The sequence below is a fragment of the Aulonocara sp. 'chitande type north' Nkhata Bay genome, linkage group LG7 (assembly GCF_057382095.1).
Source record: "Aulonocara sp. 'chitande type north' Nkhata Bay isolate Kocher_YH1m ecotype deep benthic linkage group LG7, A_spYH_male_GT1.1, whole genome shotgun sequence".
In the NCBI taxonomy this organism is placed as follows: domain Eukaryota; kingdom Metazoa; phylum Chordata; class Actinopteri; order Cichliformes; family Cichlidae; genus Aulonocara; species Aulonocara sp. 'chitande type north' Nkhata Bay.
The window spans coordinates 30,908,846-30,922,600 of record NC_141350.1 but is presented as its reverse complement, the minus strand read 5'-3'; the positions used below and the strand labels follow the sequence as shown (position 1 = coordinate 30,922,600).

The window sequence follows — 13,755 nt, the reverse complement described above, 5'->3', positions numbered from 1 at the left end:
TGATCAACTGAAGCAAACCCAGATCCCAACACTGCCCCCCCCCCCCCCCCCCCCCCCCAAGGGATCTCAGAACTTTGTTGCAGGTGGCTGATGGCTCGTGCTGTAAGCCACCACTTCAGTTCACAGATGGTCATTCACTCCTTAATCCATCTGCCTTCTCAGTCCAGAATGTGAACACTGGCATCTTTTACCCTTTAGCCCCAGAAAGCTGATTCTGTTCTTCAGGACAATGATTGACTTCTTCACTAAAGAAGTTTCTTGGATGAGTTGGGAAACGTTTCTTCCACTGAAAACGTCCAGATCAACAGAATTAACTTTCTGGGATTTCCTTAGCTGGATGATTGAGCCCTTTACCTGTTAGGTTCAGGTGTAAGGCCGGTCTTGTCCTGTTGAGGTGGCTGTTCTGTGTTGTGCCATTTGTGTAGCGGCTTGTGTAGTGGTTTCGCCAATGCACTCCTCACCGCACTGCACTATGTTGTTCAGCTTCTGTTTTGATGTTTTGTCTTTCAGATAAATCAGAATCACCTAAAGACAATGATCTGAATGACTGAGAGCCACACCCTTAGTTGTTGTCTGTGTTTGATGGAGCAAATAAATTGAACCTTTTATTCTGGGACCCAAGACTTTAAAAGTTTTTTCTTCCTTTTCTTTTAGAGCATTGTCTGTGTTCTTTTCTCCTTTTTAAAATTAGGTTGCCAGTATTGTTTATATTTGTGTTTTTTAATGTGTTATACTCAGTGTTGGGAAGGTTACTTTTAAAATGTATTCCATTACAGAATACAGAGTACATGCCCCAAAATGTATTCTGTAACGTATTCCGTTACGTTACTCAATGACAGTAACGTATTCTGAATACTTTGGATTACTTAATATATTATCATGCTTTTTACAACAACGTGAATGTACTATTGCTGTGTGATTTATTACTGTTACTGAAGGTCCGCGACTCCGAACTGTAGTAAAGGGACCTCTGACTAATACGGCGGGGTCCCTGTCGGCTCATAGCCGAAAAATAGCTCTACTTTGTTGTGTGGGTCAACTTTTCTTGCGAGTGACAGAGAGAGGCGTTGAAAGGCTGCTCCAACGGAACTTATTGTTTTCGGAGGAAAACACGAACACGGTGTACAGTCGAGTCTTAATAGCTTACTTACAACTGGGCTCGTCAGGCACTCTTCTTGGCTGCAGTGGTTATTATTATATTTACATGCTTCCAGCTCCCGTTTTTGCTCGATGACTGCTCGTACCTTTCCACTCCCCTTTTTCTCCCTCTTCGCGCTCACAGACACATAACGTGTATGGCAGTCCATTCTCCCTGCAGCACGGACTACACTGAACATGATGCTACATTCTTTAGAGCTATGCTTGTAGCATTCTGCCTGTTAGCTTAGCACAACAACGAAAAGGCGCTCTCTCACCCAGGAAACACACAGTCGCAGAGAGAGAGAGAGCGTCGCCCTGTAACCATGGCAACCGTAACGCTGCCGCCTGGAACAACAGAACGTAGCTGTCAAACAAAACCCAAACAGTCCTGACAAAATGAAACAGGAAAGTACCGCAGTGTAATCCATTTATTTCAACAAAGTAACTGTATTCTGAATACCACCCTTTTAAACAGTAACTGTAACGGAATACAGTTACTCATATTTTGTATTTTAAATACGTAACGGCGGTACATGTATTCCGTTACTCCCCAACACTGGTTATACTTTATTCAAGTCTTGCATTTTAGGTCGTCTTTGATTTGGGGTTGTGTGTGTTTGGGTTAGTGTTCAGCCTGCTATTGATATAACTTGCTGTTTTTTCATTTTGTTCCTTCCACCTCGGTGTGTTGTGTTTTGTCTGTCACTGTTCCCCATTTTCCTCTGAATTCCCTATAGGTTAATCTTATTTCCTGTTTTATTTTGGTGGCGGTTTGTTCTCCTGTATCTTGTGTAGTTTAACTTCCCCTTGTTCACTTTCTAGATTTTTTTCAGCTGTGTTTAGTTCCCCAACTATTTCATCTTTCCTCGTTACCTCTGGTGCATTTATCTTTTCAGTCTTCCTTTGTCCCTTGTTGTGTTGTCTGCACACCCATGTGCCTCCTCTCTGTGTTTTTTGGGGACTTTGTAATTCCTTCAAATGTTCAAAGATGGTGCCGCCACATCCAGACCGCTCCGCACAGACTGTGCTCTTTTTTAGGTTTTCAAATTTATTTATTGTTTGTTTCATATTCCAAAGTCAGCTTTTTCCACAGTCAACAAGCCTTTCAGGACACATTTCACTGTGTGTTGTACTTGCATGATAATGCATAAAGAATCTTGGAAAGCTTGGTTTAAATTCTCTCGTTTCCTACAGCCTGCATTTGAGTCTCGCAAATTAATCACAGGCTTTTCTGACAGAATGGACCCAGCGAATGCACACAAAGATATGCAAACAGACATTCTGAAAATGAACAAAGTAGGACAAGGCTATAAATATACACATGAGGTAATCAAGGGAAGTCTTGATAAATTCTATAAGTACTAAAAGAGAATACAAACAGCATCATAGGAACTGAAAACACAGAATACGAATAAAAAACATGAACCCAGATTTACACAATAAACAACACTTAAAAAACAAAAACTTTGAAGAATGAATAGAAATCAAAATATACACAAATCCAAAACTTTAATAAAAAACAACAACAACAACAACAACAAAACACGACAACTTGGATGGCTCATCTTTTATTTTGTAGTTATGGTTTGACTTTCAGCATTATGAGCCTTTCATCTTGTTTGCATTGTAGATCTAGTTACTGCTTTTGTTTATAGAGTTTGATTAGTCCCCCCAGAGTTTCCCCCTGTTTGGTTCATTCATGTTTCTCTGTTCCCTGCTTTCAGTTATTCATTTTCTCCTTTACTTTGGTAATTATGTGTCTCTGGTCTGTTTAGTTTTGCTTCCTACCTGGTAAGCCTTCATTGTCTACATCCTGATTATCCTTCTGTGTGTAAAAATAGTCCCATCTCCTGCCTAACTTTGTCTTAGTGAGTTGTACTCACCAGCTTTCTTCCATGCTTATTCTTTGTACTGAGTTTATGGTTTCCCTCTTGGCTTTTTTCTTTGTTTTGCTTTTGGATTGAGCAAATAACAGGTAGATTTTGGTTACTCAGTCTGTATTTGGCTTATTATTCAACAAGCCATCTTTGAGATTCAATCCAGAATTCTTTGATCATGATGTCTCTGCTGCTACTTATATCTAACCTGTGCAGTGAACCTCTGAACATGACATTAAATACAATTAAAATAAACTTAACTGTTAAATTTAATCTTTCCAGTTTATCAAATGTTGAAAGTAAGGTGTTTTCTTCCTCTCTTTCTCTGATATTACCACACATTAATCTTTTTTGTCACTCTTTGAGTGGGCAGTTTGTGTACTTGCTGATATCTTTTAGCTTTTTCAAACATTGCATTTGAAATTATCTGCCACTTATAAAAAGTTACTGAGCTAGCCCCATATTGAAGTACCGTGTTGGTCTGGACACATCAGCACATGACTAGGATGATAAGGGTTAAAAGTGTGTAGGCATGACTGCACGATGACTCACCTGCCTCTGTCTTGTCACCTGGAAGGACTGCCGGGCTGCAGTGCTATTAAGAATGAACTTGGTTGACATCATTTTGTATTAAATTGCCCGTCAGATTTAATCACACATTAAATGAAGGTGCCGGAAGACCATATGGGATCATTTCGGCAACAACTTTAACACCTGAGAGCGTATATACAGGGCAGTGTGACTAGATAAGTGAACAGAGGTGAGACTGAGGAGGGCAATTAAAAAGGAAATGTGGAACCGGAAATGTGATAAAAGCAGGAAGTGAACCTTACAAGGGTGTAAAGTGAGCCAGCGTGGGCATGTGGTGGTCTGTACCACCCTGTTAAGCCACCTGTTTTACTCTAAATGGGACCACATTTTACAAAATAAGAATCATGTTTTATTCAGTAAGACTTAGTGTTTACTGAGGTCAGATAATTTCCTTAATAGACAATCAGATTTTGGCTGAAACCAGAGTACTCGCCCCCTGCTGGCTGTTAGAGAATGGAGCTTCTTCTGGGATTTTGCAGAAGATAAAACAGGAGAAGGGTTTTCTTAATGCATATGATGATGAGCTCCTGACCTGGAGACTGTGAGAAAACAGAGCATGCATCAGTATTTCCACATTAAATGAACTCCACAGAGCACAGCCACACCAAAAAACAGCAGCATTGCCACATGGAGGACTCCATGTGAGGTGACATTTATCCCAGTCTGACATGGCAGTTGCCCCTAAACACCTCCTGAACCCAGAATATCATCACATCAGTGTGAAGAGCCTTTGGAAACAGTTCACAGTCAGTTCTGATGAGGCCTAAACCTGGCACAGCTCAGACCATCCACCTCTCATCCATACAGATCATCACCATCAGCAGCAGCGGCAGGAGCAGAGCCGGGAGTCCATTTGCATGCAGCCGGTTGCAGGAGTCGGAGGCCCATCTGTCCACTGGAGCGCTTTCTAATTTATGTTAGTTGTTGTTGTCAGCGTTGTCTTCACACCCTCCTCTTCAGGAGAAGTGACGGGGAATGAGCTCTGGAACTAAAAGAGCAATCCATCATCTGTAAAGCTCTGCTCTGACAGCACACACAGACTGCTGTTAGGCTGAGGGGAGGGAAACTACCAGCCCAGAGTGGGTTCACACAAACACACACAGCAGATACATGCATATTAATAAACCCTTCCTCTGTTGGCCTCATGTAGAACATCCATAAAACAAGTCAACCACATTTTCAGATGAATTTTTTTTAGTTAAGATATAAGAATATACATTTAGCACTTCTTAAATTACATTTCATTTTCAAATTAAATTACAAAATATATATTATATAAATTATTATATTATAAAATTATGTTATATAAACCCACTTTCTGCCACCAGGCTTCTAACTCGCTGGACTGAAGTAGGTCACTGAAGTGAAGAAGACGTGTCTTATTTTATATTTTGCTTGGAAAATGGGGAATAGATGCAACAATTTATTGTAGCCTGTTTGTACAATTCTTGTTAGCTTGAAAGTGAATGAGCACCTTTATTCTTTGACACGGCCTGATCTCTGGGGCAGCTTCTGTAATTTCTTTAAGTAGTATCAGGAATAGTTCCCCAGCCTTCTTTAAGGATATTCAAAGCTCTCAAAGCTTGGACATTTCTGCCTTTCCTTCTGTTCTCTGTCAGGATCGTTTCACGCTGCTTCAGTAACGCTGAGACTCGTCTCTGGTGCGTTTTTACACTGACAGTGTGTGTCGGATCACTGTCATGATGAAGAATGAAGCTGTTGTCAATCAGACGCTTTCCAGATGGTTCTGCAATATCTGTTGGTACTTTTCTGCATTTATAATTCAGAAACACAAATGATTTTTTTCCTGTGACAGGCTGCTATTATCCAAGTACCTAAAGATTTTGTAACTTTAGGGTTTCTTATAAGTTTGGACAAAACACAGGTTCATCCCTCGAGTTAAGATGCCCGGCTTGGTGAAAGAGCAACCAATGAAAGAAGTTTAGAAAGCTGGGACAACTATTGCAAGAGCACTTTTGAGGAAAGTTTCATTAAAGTCTGGCTGGACGAAAAATATAAAGAAATGACTTAAGACTTTTGCACACCAATGCACTTTTTAAATTTCCAGAAAGCTTATTAATCTAAGAGAAAATTATGTAATAAAGGAGATCTCCACATAAATGTGTTGTTTCCCTGAAAAAGTTAATAAAATAACTTTTTATTAAGTCATTTAAAAATAATGAAATAGTAATGATCCTGGACCCATGTAACACACTATCAGTTTCAAACCTGGTTGACAACATTACCAAAAACCAGATGTGGTATTCTGTGAGTGTGTATACAACAGAAGACAACATCTGGTTTTTCATCCAGACTAAAACAGCTACAGCTGTTAAACAGAAAATTTTTATATATATTTTTTTTAAATAAAGATCAGGAATCAGATAGGGTTTAAAATATTTTATTGACCCCAAATTTCACATTACAGGCACAGGCCCAGCCCACAGTTCAAAAACACTTTTGTTCAGCGATGCTGGAGTATAAAACGTTATGTACATGTGCTGTATAAAGATATACAGCGATATGATGCTGCCCCCTGCTGGAGGTACTGCAGTCTTTCAGTCACTTCACATCCTGATGGTCAAGTCAGGCCACACATGTGTCGGACCACATGCTGCCAGGTACATTTAAGGAAGACGAGAAAAAAACAGAAAAAAAAACAACAACTTTATTTTAGGTATGCACGTCCCTTTGTGTCAGAAGAATAAGTGTCCTTGTAAGTGTGTCTTAAATAAAACTTTAACACTGTCTTCATAAATAACTCTGTAACACAGAGAAATGAGTAGCTGTAAGAAAAAAGAAGTTTTGCCTCAAACATGCAGTGAAGACAAGGAGGAAACGTTTGCTCCCAGTTAATCCACAGACGTCTGGAAGGAAAATTGGACTGCCAAGCGTCAAGAACCTGGTTTAGAACACGCGGTCGAACTCTGTCTGGCTCGTGGTCGCCGGATTCCGGTTCTGATTGGGCTGCTGCTGGGGCATGTGTCCTCTCCGCCGAGGCGGGGCCAGGTACTCAAACATGGACGTGTTGTGGGTGGAGAGCATGTTCTTGAGGTCTGACGGCATCGGGTCTGACCAGAAGAAGTCGTGGTTGAGGGCGTCGTCACTGTCGATTCGCTGTGCCGGGTCCAGGACCAGCAGCTTGTCGATGAGGTCCAGGGCGTACGGGTCTTTGACGTAAGCTTTGAGGCGGTCCTTCACCTTCCTTTTCTGACCTTTGGGCAGCTCCATCTTCTGGTACAGCTCATACTTCTTGTCTACACCGGGCCACACCTGATGGGAGAACCGAGTGTTAGTTAAGTTAACACAGAGCTGAGAAACAGAACAAACAGAGTCTGAGAGGAAGAATGAAGGCTCACCTCTGCCGTGATGGAGCCGCAGAGCTGGCTGATGAGGGTCAACTGGTGCTGCTCCGTGTTCCCCTGCATGATTGGACTCCGTGTCCACATCTCGGCCATGATGCAGCCGGCGCCCCACAGGTCGATTGGAGGCCCGTAGTCTCGCTCACCTGCAAAAACAAAGAATACACAGAAATTAAAAAACTGCACCAGGAGTACATTTGAAATTTACTTGTACTACTTTTTCCTGATTATACCTGTGACTATGTTTGAGTACAAGTCTTTTGTTTCTTTCTTACCCAACAGCAGCTCTGGAGGTCGGTACCACAGCGTCACCACGCGGTTAGTGTAGCGGTTCCCCTGGCTGTTCTTGGCCAGGCTGAAGGCTCGAGCCAAACCAAAGTCGGCCAGCTTCAGGACGCCGTCTCTGGTTATGAGCACATTGGCTGCCTTCATGTCTCTGTGAAGGATCTGAGCAAAGAACAACAGATCCCCATTAATATTCTGACAGTGGAATTTCCTTTGGTTTAAAGTACCCACTGTGTCTCTGAGAGTCTAACCTTGTTCCTGTGGATGTAGTACAGCCCATTGAGCAGCATCTGCATCACCTTCTTGATCTCTGCCAGCGTGAACTTCACGTTGGCGTTGCTCAGCAGCCCAGCCAGGTCATGCTCACAGAAGTCAAACACCAAGTAGATGCTGCCTTTGTACCTGTTAAACTGAGTAGCTGAAAAGGAGAACAGCAAATTAAAAACAACCCCCAACTAACTGAAATAAATCCACACAAAGATGTGTCACACAAACCTTTGGTCCTGCAGATCTCGATCAGATTGACAACGTTCTCGTGTTTGAGCAGTTGAAGGATTTTGATCTCTCTCAGAGCTGTGATTGGGAACTAAAGTGGAGGAAAACCAGTTATATTTCATCCACACCAACTTTCAGGACACTGGATTTTAAATGACGCCAATGCTCTGGTTTCTTACCCCTTCTTTCTCGTTTTCCATCAGCACTTTCTTCAGTGCAACTTTCTTCCCTGTCTGCCGGTGCTTCGCTTTGAACACCTCCCTGTACAAAAGACAAATTTTAGAACAGTCGGCTTTTTAAACTACTCGACTCAAACGGTATATAGCCTAATGTATAGTAGGCTAGAGAAACAACACTGCTGGCATTTGTGTGGTAGACATGAGCTCAGTCCACTTCAGACAAGAACTGCTTCATCCCAAAGACAAAGGTGAACAACAACAGGAGTACTTAGACCTTTACAGACTAAACACTAGGGGTGGGTTTTGATTATCGATTTTCCGATTAAAATCAATTCTAGCTTGATTAAATGATATTGATTCATTACAATCCTGAATCAATTTTTAAATATAAACGTATTTTGCCTGAAACTCCAGAATCTCAGGTTAAACCTCACAAAATTTCGACAGCCACCAAAAACGTAAGCTTCTCTGACCTGACGGCACATACACGGACACCCTGTCTGGACTGAAAGCCAACAGCTCACAGGTTCTGGTGCATCGGCAGGTCCACGCTCTGTGTTTACATCTTTTTTGCGCTAGATTCTGCAGCTGTAGGCTTTGTCTCTCTCCAACCACATTATACTGAACCAGCAGCAAAAGAAGATCCAAACTATGCTTCACATAAACATCATCATGAATCCCCTCTTACTTTTGCTGTTCTGATCCCACCACGATAAAATGACACTTCATGCACAGCTCTCTTCGTCTCTTCCAATCTAAAAATCTGTTTTCTGCGTTATTTGCTTCCTTATTATGCACAAGTCTACCGTTATGTGCAGCGTTGTCAGCCGCTGTGTTTTTTGCTTGTTTGGTTTTTTTTATTCAACTGACTTCCAAAAAGAAAGCCTCATTTCTGCTGTTTAATACTGAAGAAATTTAAACTTTTTAAAATTATGCAAAATGCTTAGCTGTTTCTCTAACTAAACTTCTGTAACTTTGCTCTGCTTCACTTCAGCAGCATCAGGTAATGTTCATATGTTGATTCATGGTTTTCTGTTTTTGTTCTATTGCAGAATATTTTAAGGTAGTTATCTGCTATAAAAAGACAGGCCAGGAAAATCTCCTTCATGTGTTTCTGTGTTTTATGCTCTGTTACTTTGACACAAAGTCATCTGCTGTGATGGTTACACCTCTGATCAAGTCTCACAGGTGTCAGCTTTCTTTTTATAGATATAAAAATATGTACATGTACTGATAAATAATCAGAATTATAATATTTCTTACTGTCTGAGACAAAATTTCCCAGACTCAAATGGAATCGAATCGTGGATCTAATCAAATAGACCCTGTGCACGAGAAAATGCTAACTTCCTGTTTTAAGACCGGGCGTAGGGTTGTACATTTCCGGTAGCTTTATTTTGAAGTCAATTGCTACTGCAAAGGTGGACTCAAAAATCATTACGTTAAGTTACAAAGAGCAGAGGGTGGGAACACTCACCATTGCTGTGTCATAAAAAAAATCAAATGATGAATTTTTATGTTTGAAGAGCGTAGATCGATTGTTTGTTTACATCACTCAGCACAAGCAGAACTGCATTACTGCATGCAGAAGACATCTCTGTACAGTGACAGTACTTGTGATTTAAACAGGCAAATGTTCAGCATTCAAACTACAGGTGAACAATAGTCAAAGCCAGATGTTTCCCTGTTAAGTCGATGTCAGTACACATCTACACAGCATGTCAACAAACCGTGGGAAAAAAGCCACAGGATATTTAAAAAAAGAATACATGAATGATTGCGGGTAAGGATCTTTATATGTTAGTATTTACGAAGGGTATGTTGTGACTTATCTTCACAATTACAGTGGTCCTTCGCTATTTAGCGGATTCTTTTAGTGCAATTTTGCATGCTTTGTTTGTTTTTTTAAAGTCCATTGTGTTCTGCGTCCCGATCGGCTGTAGATCATTGTCGATCTCCTCCGTGCCGCCGAGGAGATCGACAATGACGACACCGCAGAATCGCTACATTGATCACTGAAGTGCTGCACTGTATGTTTGTAAGTTTTCTCCCCCGACAAACACAACAATGTCGACGAAACGTTTTGCACCGTCAAAGGTACCTGCGGTAGCACACAAAAGGCAGAGGAAGATGCAAACCCGACCGTAAACAAGACGCGAATATCACACCGGAAACGAAGCGCCCTACAGGAGTTTCCCCACCGGAAGTAGCATATGCTAACGTGCACTGAAACCGATTCTAGAAATCAGTGACGATACTCAGCTCTAGAATAAACACCCACTTCACAAAAGCATGGCACAGCATCGGAGAATCAGCTCATCGGGACAGAGGTCAAGCTGCCTCTCTTCCACGTCAGGGGAGAAGAGATGTCACTCATTGAGAATACAACGCAAAGCCTTCTTTGGTGCTCTATGAGTGAGCCTGGTTTTCAGCATGTGGCTCATTTAGCCAGTCACAAATTATTCCGGTGCCATATCTCGGTGCCCTGTTGTTTCAGTTGATCGCAGAATACCATAGCCCATGAAAGCTTTGCAACTTTACAAACCAAATACCTTTTAAAAAACATGTCGAAACAGCCTTCCTTAATAAGCAGCTGGACTAATACAGGAAGGAAACTTCCGTTGTTTACCTGCTCTTCATTCACTCCGTGCGGCTAGCAGTTAGCACAGCTAGCCTTAACACAGCTGGCGTTTATACGGAATTCGCAAAGCAGCTAAAGATTCAGTAAGACAACCAGCCTGCTTTGTACTACTCACCCAAAGGTTCCTTGTCCTATCTTGGCCATTTTCTCGTACTTGGAGAACTCGTCACAGAAAGGGAACTCCACTCCGTCGTAGTACTTCGACATGATGGCGGCCTCCCGGTCGGGCCTGGACAAAAGGAAAATTCACGAGACTTTATAGTGGTAACATCAAACAAGGCTTACACAGAACGCGCCTCAAATGCAGCTTAAACAAACTAAAGCAAACCCGTTTGATAAATTGAAAAATAAATAGATTTAATCTTACTTTTCAGCCCCGGTGGCATTGCTTGTCTTATCCCGCTGCATCCTGTCCGTGTCCGCGACGTAGGTACGTATGGAGCGTCTGCGCACGGCGTCACCTCTAGAGCTCAGCGACGCCCCGCATGCTAATATGGGGGCGGGCTTGGCAAAAAGTAAAAATAACCCCAAAAGAAGCAACAATAAAGAAAGACAAATGAAAAATAAGCAGTAAAAGAATAATAAATATTAAGAAAATAAAATAATAAATAAAAAACCAATCTCGTAAGGCCGGGTTCGTCTGTAGCATCTCATTCAGAAAGGTCAAGTCTGTCGGGGTGGGGGGCATAGAGGAGTGGAGTGGCCTCTCCGAAACTGTGTTGTCATGCCATAATGCATGGCCTCATACAGGGTGGGAATTCCAGTTCTCCTGATCCTCCTGAGTGCATCAAACATGAAACCATGTCACAAAAATAATATATTTGTAAGCTTTGAAACTTGCACAGTGGTTTATTTAGAACTCTTATTTTCATAACTGTAAACAAAGGAACTCACTGTTAGCCTATTTACTTCCGCCAACTTGTATTTATTCATAATGTTATAACTTTTACTTAGAAGCTGTAGTGATTGCCGTTTCCATTCGTTAAAATTAAACATGTTGTCGATCTGTTAATTCACCATTAAATGCTATGCTTCTGTGTGGCGGTTGTATTAATACATTATTATTATTATTACAGGGTAGCCACATACCCTCAGCATGCTGATGGAGGTCTCTGCACATTAAAACCATCAGAACTCTGTTTTCAGCCGGTTTCAAGTGCTTTTCTTGATTTCCTGCGAGCTCCCTGCCACCCCCTCAGCAACCATTTGCTTGCCTCTGCAGTTATTTTAAAGCATGCATCGAAACTAAACTTGACTGGGAAATAAAAGAGCTATTATCATTATTCAAATCTATCTGAAAGAAAAGAAACAACAAGCTAATTTATGATTCCCGTGTTTTCTTTTTATACTTAAAACAGCAACAACAAACACTGAAGTTTGTCTGTGAAGGTTCTCAGTCATCTAGGTCATTGTAGTCTAAGGAGCTTGGAATTGAAAGCATCTAAATTTCTTTAAGTTTTCTTGAAGACGTTTCACCTCTCATCTGAGAACCTTCTTCAGTTCAAATCAAATCAAATCACTTTTATTGTCACATCACATGTGCAGGTACATTGGTACAGCACATGTGAGTGAAATTCTTGTGTGCGAGCTTCACAAGCAACAGAGTTGTGCAAAATACAATAATGTAAACAAGCAAAATACAAGAATGGCTACATCTGAAACTAATAAATATATGTACAATATATAATAGTATATGCATTTCTGGATGTGTATACTAAATATTTTTCTACGTGTGTGTGTGTGTGTGTGTACACATATTTTACAAATTAAATAGAGTAAACAATAAATAAAATATATAAAAAGTCCTAAGAGCAACTGGTGGAGAGTCCCAGATTTCAAGCCCTATGGGAGTGTACCCAAGAGGGTCATGGGCCCCTATTGATCCTCTACCTAATCACAGGAGCCAAGGTGTGAAAACGGGTGTGGTCACAATCAGCCAAGGTTTCGGATGAGCTCATCTTGAAACCTAGCCCCATCCTATCAAGTAATTTCCTGAGGTCAAATGGCTGGATGTGAGTGGGCGTCAAGGCGTCTGGGAAGGGATCTCAAAACTGGATTATAGATGGCAGAGAGTTGGTGTCGTAAACCACCGCCTCTGTTCAAAGATGGTCGCTCACAGTGGATATAGATGGTTTCTTTCACTCCTCTTTCAAACCATCTGTCCTCTCTGTCCAAAACGTGAACATTGGCATCCTCAAGTGACCTTTGTCCTTTAGATGCAGATGGACAGCCGTGTCTTGTCCCGTGGAGGTGGCTCTTCTTTGTTGTGCAATGCGTTTATGAAGTGGCTGTTTGGTCTCTCCAATGTAGAGGTCTAAGCACTCCTCACTACATTGTACAGTCTACATTATTAAATTTGTGTTTAGGAGTTTTGTCTTTGGGATCAACCAGTTTTTGTCTGAGTGTGTGTTGAAATTTATGTTTTTATCCACAAATCAAAACCAACGAAGTAGAATCCTTCACTGTTCACATCAACTCTGTGGATAAAAACAAAGTTCACCAGGGAAGACACAAAAGACAACAGTTTGCCATTTCTGGACTCCACTGTGCACATTGAGGAGAATGGAAACCTCAACATGTTTGTTCTAAAACATTTGTTTTACAACAAAAATGGAAGCCACCTTCTTCCCCTTCTCCCACCACCAGTCATCAGATTTGAAAAACTAAATAATTAGTTTTTTAGTCTTCACTGTCAGATCAGTCATTTAGGTCAGAATCTTAGTATATTTCTGTCTCACCTCGCAGGGAAAACAGCATCACATATATTTTCATATATTGTAGTCCCAAACTCCTGAATTTTATTACAAAACGATGGCATATGTACATAAGACTTATACAGCAGTATTGTATATAATCTGTATGGTGTCCAATAAAAGCAATGCGCAATCTTAAAGTGAAGAAATTGTATCCCTTGCATCATGGGAAAGTATTTGAATGTTTCTAAATATCCTTTCCCACTCTTTTATTGTCCCATTTCAAACTTAAATGACGGTCCCAGGTCTTCTTGAGAGCTAAAAGCTTTATTACCCAGTTTCTGAATCGCCAGAGAAATACACAAAGTACTTTATCAAAGAGACTGTGCAAATGAGGCTGTTAAGTACCGTACTGAAGCAAAGCTGGAGGTTAACTGCATAATAATAAACAGGATTTTAGGTTCTCCCGACCCCACCCACCATCAACCAGCC

At 41.1% G+C, this 13,755-nt stretch overlaps 1 protein-coding gene across 1 annotated transcript; it reads right to left on the bottom strand.

Moving 5' to 3' along the window:
* Positions 1 to 5,999: 5,999 nt before the first annotated feature.
* Positions 6,000 to 11,189, bottom strand: cdk9 (cyclin-dependent kinase 9 (CDC2-related kinase)). Its single transcript, XM_086300009.1, has 8 exons — positions 10,938 to 11,189; positions 10,686 to 10,799; positions 7,930 to 8,011; positions 7,751 to 7,841; positions 7,507 to 7,673; positions 7,246 to 7,417; positions 6,968 to 7,116; positions 6,000 to 6,881 (listed from the first exon to the last, which is right to left on the bottom strand). The coding sequence occupies exons 1-8, from the start codon at positions 10,976 to 10,978 to the stop codon at positions 6,516 to 6,518; spliced, it is 1,182 nt and encodes a 393-aa protein (XP_086156135.1). The 5' UTR covers positions 10,979 to 11,189; the 3' UTR covers positions 6,000 to 6,515.
* Positions 11,190 to 13,755: the final 2,566 nt, after the last annotated feature.